The 9,070-nt window shown below is 49.0% G+C and overlaps 1 protein-coding gene and 1 pseudogene across 1 annotated transcript; both read right to left on the bottom strand.

The window, feature by feature from the left end:
* Positions 1-353: 353 nt before the first annotated feature.
* LOC119168235 (uncharacterized) lies at positions 354-1,476 on the bottom strand. The gene has a single exon (XM_037419640.2). The coding sequence runs from the start codon at positions 917-919 to the stop codon at positions 500-502; it is 420 nt and encodes a 139-aa protein (XP_037275537.2). The 5' UTR covers positions 920-1,476; the 3' UTR covers positions 354-499.
* A 1,665-nt stretch (positions 1,477-3,141) lies between these two features.
* Positions 3,142-4,622, bottom strand: LOC142814129 (uncharacterized; annotated as a pseudogene).
* Between the last annotated feature and the right edge of the window lie 4,448 nt (positions 4,623-9,070).

The raw sequence follows: 9,070 nt of genomic DNA, 5'->3' as shown, positions 1-9,070 counted from the left end.
GAATACCATTTATTTTTTATTTATTTCAATACCCTCAGGGCCCGAGGGCATTACAGAGAGGAGTGGGTTACACAACATAATGAAAAAGCGGAAAATTGGTGGTTACATGGATCAGTGAAAGAAACCAACAAGAAATAATGCACATCATACGAACAAAAACAAGTATTAAAGAACTACAAAGCTTAACAGGTCTACCGAAAAATGGAAATACTATATTCCTAAAAATAATGGCGACAGGTAAGTTATAGCAGCCTTAAACATAGAGGTATTAGACATCTCGACTACAGATCGGGGAAGGTGATTCCAACTTGCTGACGTACGGGGGATTGCAACGAACACGCCAGGGCCGTGGCTGGGCCAAGACAAAAGCTTTATTGCGATAGCGCGGGTTAATGTAGCGTTGTGCGAGAGGGGTTAAGGGGAAGGGAAGGAGAAGAAGCAGTGGTGATAACGGCGGCTTCGGCTGGCGTGACGTCACGGATACATCATTCCGCTCCCCCTACGGTGAGTAACGGTCTGGGGGTTTGCGTTGCCGGCCCGAGCGACGCAACACCGGAGTTGAGGGGCTCCCGGCGATCTCGCTCCTTGTTGGCGCTCGCCTCGGTGTTCCTCCTGCTAGGGCCCCGCCGGCAGTTTCGAGGCACCGAGAGTCACCGACTTCTCCCTGGTCATGCTCCAACTCCCGTGGCTTCACCTGGTCGCTGTGGCGCCTAATGGTTTCCCCCTCCGGACCATCGGCATTCACCAGGCGGGCTCCGTCTGTCGATGTAATGCTGGCTGGAGTCCACGGCTCGCCTCGCCCGAAGTTCCTCACCCAGACTGGCTCCCCGGGCTGCCACCCATCGAGGGGGGGACGGTCAACTGGTGAGGGCGGAATGGACACTGCGTTGTCCAGCCTGGAGCGAAGATCGTAGCCCATTAGGAGTTGCGCTGGTGTCCGGCCCCCGGCCTGCGGCGTCCTGCGGTACCTGTGCAAAATCCTAGCCAGGCGGGTTTTCAGTGACCCTTGTACATTCTTCTTCAATGAATACTTCACAGTACGAACCGCCCGCTCCGCGAGCCCATTGGACTGGGGGTGATACGGTGCTGTTCGGAGGTGTACTATGTTATTCAGCTTCGTGAAGGTGTTAAATTCCCAACTCGTAAACTGTGGGCCATTATCGGATACCAGCGTCCGGGGCAACCCGAATGTACTGAACAAGGTGCGCAGAGCCTATATGGTGGCGTGTGTGGTGGAACTCTTCATGGGTATCGCTTCTATCCACTTACTATGTGAATCCACCACAATCAGTAGCATGTGACCATCGATCGGCCCCGCAAAATCGATATGCAGCCTCGACCAACGCTCATCCGTTTCTGGCCACGCAACAGGGGGTTTCTTTGGGGGCATAGGGGCAGCTTGGATGCAACTGGTGCAGGACTTAACCATGTGCTCAATGTCATTATCGATCCGGGGGTACCACATCAAGGAGCGCCCTAGCCGCCTCATTGAGCAAATCCCTTGATGAGTATCATGCAGCAGACGTAACATCACTGCTCGGGCACTCTTAGGGACGATCACTCGATGGCCCCAGTATAGAAGCCCATGACTCCCCGTTATCTCAGCTTTCCGGTTGAAGTATGGCATCAAGTGCTGGTCCTTAGGCCCCAAATTTCTTGGCTATCCCTCCTGCACCCATTTTTGCACCTTTGCTAAATCGTCATCAAGTTCCGTGAGAGTGCCCAGTTGCTTCGCAGACATGACACCATCATTGAGGGTCTCCGTGAGCAGGACATACTCACCGTCCACAGTTTCTTCCTGCGTCTCTGGCTGGGAAGTTGCTGACGTGGGGAGTCGGCTGAGGGCATCGGCTGGAATGTTGTCTTTCCCGGGCTGGTGTTTGATGACGTAATCGTAGGCGCTCAGCAGCAGGGCCCACCGCTGGATTCGCGCAGCGGCCATCACGGGCACTGGCCTGTCTGGGTGAAAAAGTGCAACAAGCGGCTTATGGTCCGTCATCAATGTGAAAGTATTGCCGAGCAAGTATTGTCGGAATTTCGACGCACCAAACACAAGTGCCAAGGCTTCACGTTCCAGCTGCGAGTAATTTTTCTCAGCTCCAGTCAATAACCGAGAGCGGAACCCTATGGGCCGAAGTACCCCGCCCCCGACATCGTGTGAAAGCACTGCGCCTATTCCGTCCGGGGAGGCATCGCATTCCAGGACTAGCGGCTTGTGTGGGTCAAAATGCGCCAGAAAGTCTGCGGATTTCAGAAGGTCTTTCACACTGCTGAATGACTGCTGTTGAGCGGTATCCCACTTCCACTTAGCTTCCTTCCGGAGTAGTTGATATAGGGGTGCCATGGCGGTCGATGCATTGGGAAGAAACTTGTGGTAGTACGTTACCATGCCGAGGTAGGACCTTAATTCTGCGGAATTCCGTGGTGCCTGAACCTTAAGGATGGCGTCTATGTTTTCCGTCTTTGGTTGAAGACCTCGAGCGCTGATTCGATGCCCCAAAAAATCCACCTCTACTTGGCGGAACATGCACTTTTCTGCGTTCAGGCGCACGCCGTATTCCCGGAAACGCTTGAATACTTCGTGCAGGGTGGTGCAGTCATTGCGTTTCTCTGCCACGATGACGTCGTCTAGGTAGACCTGAACACCCGGAAGTCCCTGCAAAATGGTCTCCATACGCCGTTGGAACACGGCCGGCGCGGACGCCACTCCAAAAGGCAGGCGAGTAAAGCTGAACAGTCCCTTATGCGTGTTTATGGTCGTGAGTTGCATGGCTTCCTCATCCAACGGAAGCTGGTTGTATGCCTCCCGTAAGTCTATCGTGGTAAAAACTTCACCGCCATTTAATGTAGCCAGGATATCCTCCACCCGTGGCAACGGATATTGCTCAGTGCGACAGGCTTTGTTGACCGTTAGCTTAAAATCGCCGCAAAGGCGGATGCAGCCATTCCGTTTCACTACCGGTACCACTGGCGCCGCCCACTCCGCATGAGGCACCGGTACAATAATACCCGCGCCCGAAAGGCGGTCCAGTTCCGCGTCGACCTTTGGCCGAAAAGCATACGGAACTTCGCGTGCTTTCCAAAACTTCGGCACCACGTTTTCTCGCGTCTCGAAGTGTACCGGTGGCCCTTTTATGAGCCCTAAACCTGGCGCTCAGCGAATTCTGCTAGCAACCGGTCCACGTTAACGTCGTCAGCACCGAGTAACGGCAGTTGCTCACCTGACGTGTTCACGTTCATTACCGGTGCCTCGAGCATGTGGAACGCTTGAATCAGGTCGCGTCCGCAGAGGTTTGGGCCGGAGCAACCAAGGACTTGCAAAGATCCAGCCGTCGACTTGTTTCCGCACGAAACCTTGAGCTGAAGTTGTCCCCGCACTGGAAGCCGTCCCAGGAAGCAGGTGAGTTTCAATGGCGAACCACGAACCACGCAGCTTCGGCCACACTGTTTTGTTCCGCTCATATGTGGGCCACGTGATGACCGAAACCGGCGAGCCTGTGTCGACCTGCATGTTCACTGGAACCCCACCACAATCCAAGGTGCGCACGATGGGTTGCGTAATGCCGACGTGGCCGATGTGACTGTCCGCTGCCTCCAGCGCGAACATACCGTCCGTGCCAGTGTCTTCCTCCCGCGACAAGGCGTGTACTTGGCGTTCTGGTGGTACCACCCCGAACCCACTCTCACGGCGGCAACAGGCTCGAGCGATATGACCTCGTTGTTTACACTTGAAGCATGACGCCGAGCGGAAGCGGCAATCCTCGGGTCCGTGCCCTTTTGCTCCGCAGCGGTAGCACCCAACAATCTGTGGCCGGCTTCGTGGGCGATAGGACTGGCCTCCCAGCGCATGCACACTTGCCTCAGCGGTGGGGCTTACTATCTCTTGCGCGTTGGCCTCGGCCATTTCGGTCGATATCGCAATTTCTTCCGCTTCGCTCCTCGTCAGCTGTGGTTTCGCGAGTAGCTGCCGACGCACTCCGACGTTGTGCAGACCACACACGATGCGATCTCGTAGCATTCTGTCCAACGAAGCACCAAAATTGCAGGTGTCCGCTATCTGTCGAATCGCCACGACAAAATCCTTGACCGGTTCGCCGGGCAGCTGATTGCGGGTGAAGAACTTATAAGACTGTGCTATCTCGTTCGGTTGCGGCGAGAAGTGCTGCTTAAGCAAGGCTATCACTTGTGGGTACGAAAGTTCATTCACCTTATCCGGAGCACAACGTCCGCTCAGTACGTCGACGGTGTGGGTGGACAGTGCAGTCACCAGCAGGGCCCGCTTCTTGTTGTCTTCCGTGATGCCATTTCCCTCAAAGAAGGCTTCCAGCCGAACCTGGTACGCGGGCCACTTGTCGCTCGCCTCGTCGAACTGCGGCGGGCTGGCGTATCCTCCCGTGGGTGCGGCGGTCATGACGGACGGAGTTGCCGCACCGCTTTCATCCCATCCTCGTCGCCACTGCAACGAACACGCCAGGGCCGTGGCTGGGCCAAGACAAAAGCTTTATTGCGATAGCGCGGGTTAATGTAGCGTTGTGCGAGAGGGGTTAAGGGGAAGGGAAGGAGAAGAAGCAGTGGTGATAACGGCGGCTTCGGCTGGCGTGACGTCACGGATACATCAGGATGAATGAATTGTAAAAATGGTTGGTGTGGCATGTGGTAATGCCAACCTTATGGCGATGGTCGATGCGAGCGGATACGTAAGAAGAAGGGGTTATCAATTTATTCTTAAGGACTGAATTGTGGTAATATATCTTGTGAAACAGGCAGAGGCGAGATATTACTCTACATTGTGAGTGCAGAGGTAATGATAAAGTTGTTTTCATGGAAGTCACGCTGGAGGTGCGATGATAGTTGGAAAGAATGAAACGAGCAGCCCGACTCGGGATGGATTCAAGCTGATGAATGAGTGTTTCTTGGCTGGGGTCCCACACAGATGCAGCATATTGCATTTTGGAACGTACTAATGATTTATACAGAAGTAATATTACTGGAAAGGAAGAAAGATGAAATATACGGCGTATAAAGCCCAGCGATTAGCGTCGTGCGATTAGCGTTATTGGTTACATGTGTTACATGCATCTTCCAGGAAAGATCAGAAGTGGTGAGTACGCCTAGATATTTGTAACTCGACACAGGTTCTAGGTTAGTATTATTAAGATTATAAGAGGGCAATGTTGTATCGCGACGTGAAACGCGCATGTGCTTGCATTTGTTAGTGTTTAACTCCATGTTCCACGTGTTAGTTCAGTCACGAACACGGTTTATATCTGATTGAAGAAGATAGACCATTCACCAATTTTCTTGCGCAGATCACCAAATAAACGTTTGTTCACTCTCTCCAGACGCACGACTATCGTCTTTCGACGGCATTTACAGAGTAACGTGTAGATTCGGGCCATTTTTTTAAACTTATTTCCTTCGATAATTCGCAGCTGATATAAAGTGAGACTCTGAAGGCTTCGCTCCTTTGAAGGACTATGAAGTATATCTTGAGAAGCCATGAGGGTAACAGTAGCCTTGGTTCACTTTAATAAGGCACTAGCTGTTTTATGCTCTCGCACTTTGAAGAGAACTTAGCTTCTTGCGCGCTCTGGATAAACAGGTGACACACAAGGAAAGTGGGTTGGGGAGGAAAGAACAGTTGTTTGTACCTTCATGCTCGCACACTCAAAACGCAGCTGTCAAATTACATGAAAGTGGGGTAAAAGCCGGAAGGAAAGTGTGTCGTCTTTTTCAGGAAGTTCCGACATGACCGGACTGCTTGAGTCGGCCGCGATGACATGCTGTCAAAGCAAAAAGTGGGGCGGCTATTTGACGCATATGACCGCCACGTTCTGTTATCTTTGCGGTCTTTGTTCGTGAAGCAGTCGATGACTGCCCAGGCGTTTGAAAGCTTGCTCTTTCAAGAAATGGAGAAAGCATAAAAGAGAGTAGTTTCCGCTTCGTGAAATGGAGGCCTTTTGGGCAGCATTTTTGCCAACCATGTCAATTGCAGCCACGCACAAGGAGTGTAAGTAATACGTTTTCTACCAGTCCGCGTGACCTGTTTTTGTACGTAGCTTATTGAAGAACCCACTTCTTATAATACATACATATGGCCAGTAGTTAAGATGGGTCAGTAGCATGTTTTTTGTGTGTATGTGGTCTTTGCTGTGATTATCACGTCGTTCATTGTTTGTGAAAAGCTTTTTTCTGACACCTGCTGTCATTCTTCTGGTCGCCGCAAGCATCAACCTACTCACAGTGGAAGGAGTGCGTGCAGCAAAGGACACTACGGTTTGATTGAAGGAATAAAATATGGTGGCTCCTTTTTCAATTTTCCTCAATAAGAGTTATTAACGTGTGGAGGACAGAGCGAGACAATTTAAACACACACATACACATAAGACGAACACGAAACTTACTTCCTTTTTCCTGGGCTTAGCTTGTTTCGCCGTATTCATGTTGAAAGTTAATTCAACGTCGACAATATTAATTTGCGAAAAAATGTGCACGAATGAGCTAAATAAGCCATTCTTGAGGAAAAAAATGTCAGAAAGTAGATATAAGTTGACGTCTAGAAAGGAAAAGGAATACGAACTATTCGATAATGAAACCTAGCGTGAACTGAACAGCCAACCGATAACGCAAGCACAAAGTGCTCTTCCATGATGCTAGCACGTTATTGTAAAGCTGTACAGGTGTCTGTACTTCTATATAAGACTCTTTGTTGAAGAACCAAACAGCTGCCTGGCTAATTACCTTGTGGCGTGCGTACTGTTGTCGTCACTGTCATAACACACCACTTCATAAGGCAGCCAAAAAATGCGCTTCAATAAATTTCCTGTTGGGCGAGTATGTGTTGTATCACATGTGACATTTGTTAGCGCGAAAATTGGGAGAAAAAGAATCTTTCGAAGAGAAGGAACATGGTGAACAGGGTGAGCGCTAAACTTCAACTGACTTCCTTTCGGAAAATATCAAAGTAGGCCTCTTCAGCGCTGGCGCTGCACACTAATCAGGCATCAAATGAAAAACGCTGTACTCTTTATTAAATAAATAGATAGAAGTTCTTGGTACACTCAGATCACAACTTCTACCCGGGTTCTTGGTCTTTTAGGCTTCTCTTTACAGAACCCGTTTGCTTGCGCCTTATGCGCGAAAAACAGTCACATGCCAGCAATTTGCCGAAATACACTTCGCTGGGCTCTGGAGATCTTCGTTCGCACGTGTGTGCTCTGTCTCTTTTGAAGGGTTCGCATTTCTAGAACACTGCATGTGCGACGAAGTGCAACATGTGCCACACAAATGTGCACAATTTTTTCTCACTATTGAATAATACAAATACTACTGCTAGACTGTATCGCGTGTCCAATGGGCGCTCACAATAGAAGAAAGAAGCATAAAAAGTCGAACGCAGTCATTGTGCCATGACACACACTGCACAGAACACCGGAGACGTGTAGCGAAAACAAAAGGGATATTGTGTGGCATGTTGACAAACACGTTTTCTCGCTCCTCGCAGCTGTCACACCGAGGCAACATTGTTCCTACTGTCGACGTCTCATTACATTTTGTCCCGTGTCAGAGTGTCTTGTAATGGAGACGTTGATAGGGACTTTCTTCAGTCTTTCAGGACCTTTTGTTTCTTGGTTACTGACGTCGTCACCTTCTCGTGCTGGGTAAATATTACAAGGTTGTCCGAATAATCTACTTCTCAGCGTAAATATGGGAAATAAAATGCCGATTCGAGGAATTCGTTAGCAGGAAAGACGCCACAGCATGTGCTGATGCATATAAACAGCACAAACAGTCTCGAAATACCGCTAATAAGATTGGCTCATTCATCGAGTGGTTTCAAGCCGAACGCACTAATCAGAAAAAGGGGAGAAAAGGTTTTCGGGAGGGAAGCGAGATGATCCATTTATCCCTCGATACCTGTGAGAGTTGCCCAGGAGACAAAATGACGACTCCATGGTTGCGGAGTTTTTCTTTTCTTATTAGTTGTGTCTTCCAAAGGGTGCCCGAATCCCGCCCTTTTCACAAATGGCTGTTGACTCAATGAAGACATAGACAAAGGTTGCACCGTTCTTTTCGTTTTTTTCCCTCTCATTTGAGTTGTTGCAATCGGTCTTTTCTGTACTACGGGAAGTTGGCATCTCGACTTTTAGGGGTGCCATCCTGGCCTTGTTCCGGGTTGTAAGTACCCTTCTGCATATCAAAAATAAAAGGTTACCACTCCGACTTTCTGGATAGTAATAAATGTACAAAAATAATAACTGCCTTCAAAGATGCACAATAACCGACTCTTGGAGATCATCATGTTCTCTTTGGATAGTAGTCGTAGGCTTGGCTCTGTGAGTCATAACTTCTTAGAAAGGGTAACATACACTCTTCTCCTTCCCTCCATGTATTCTTTGACGGTAATTTCAAAGCAAAATTCGTAAACTTGCCCTGCAAGTTATTCCCACGTTATTTTACACGCTACATTTTTAGTGAAGATTCTCATTCTATTCTCTTATTTCCCTTCGCTTGGTGAGACGTGTGATAATCTCAGAGGCAGTGCTACAAAACCGTGAATGGTTAGATGCCTCCGATCTCGGAATCAGTGCGAAACCTCATTTGCAGAACACTCTCGCGGAAGAGGGGCACTGATAAATGCACTGTAATATTAATGATTGTTGAGCTTCAACATCCCGAAACCACCATATGATTATTAGAAGCACTTCTTATAGTTAATACTCGGCACATGAATTTACTTATTTCTTAGGAATTAACTTCATTTTCCCGCAATCAATTTTTCCCGCTTATTTTTTCATTCAGTCTTTCATGTCGTTTTTTTAAAGAATGGCATTAAAATATATTCGTGAACTTTTCCCTCGCTCACAACTGAAATGAAGATTGAACAAGATCTATTCAAGCACGTATCACGTTCGTAATTTTCTTGCTGGGGATGCAAAGAGCGTTAACTTAAGAATACCTATCTGGCGGGACCTCGTCTGGCGTATAAGCAATAGAGGTCTATTCTCGCAATGATACGAAAAAGGTCAGCTACTCCGCAAACAAATAGCTATCCTTCCAGAAATACATT

This window comes from Rhipicephalus microplus, chromosome 4 (genome assembly GCF_043290135.1).
Source record: "Rhipicephalus microplus isolate Deutch F79 chromosome 4, USDA_Rmic, whole genome shotgun sequence".
Lineage (NCBI taxonomy): Eukaryota > Metazoa > Arthropoda > Arachnida > Ixodida > Ixodidae > Rhipicephalus > Rhipicephalus microplus.
Note: the sequence above shows the minus strand (reverse complement) of the source record. Positions and strands in the feature narration are given on the sequence as shown.

What these genes read in the sequence shown, in the direction of transcription:
- LOC119168235 (XM_037419640.2), bottom strand. Translation starts at nt 919, where the DNA reads ATGGGCTACGATCTTCGCTCCAGGCTGGACAACGCAGTGTCCATTCCG.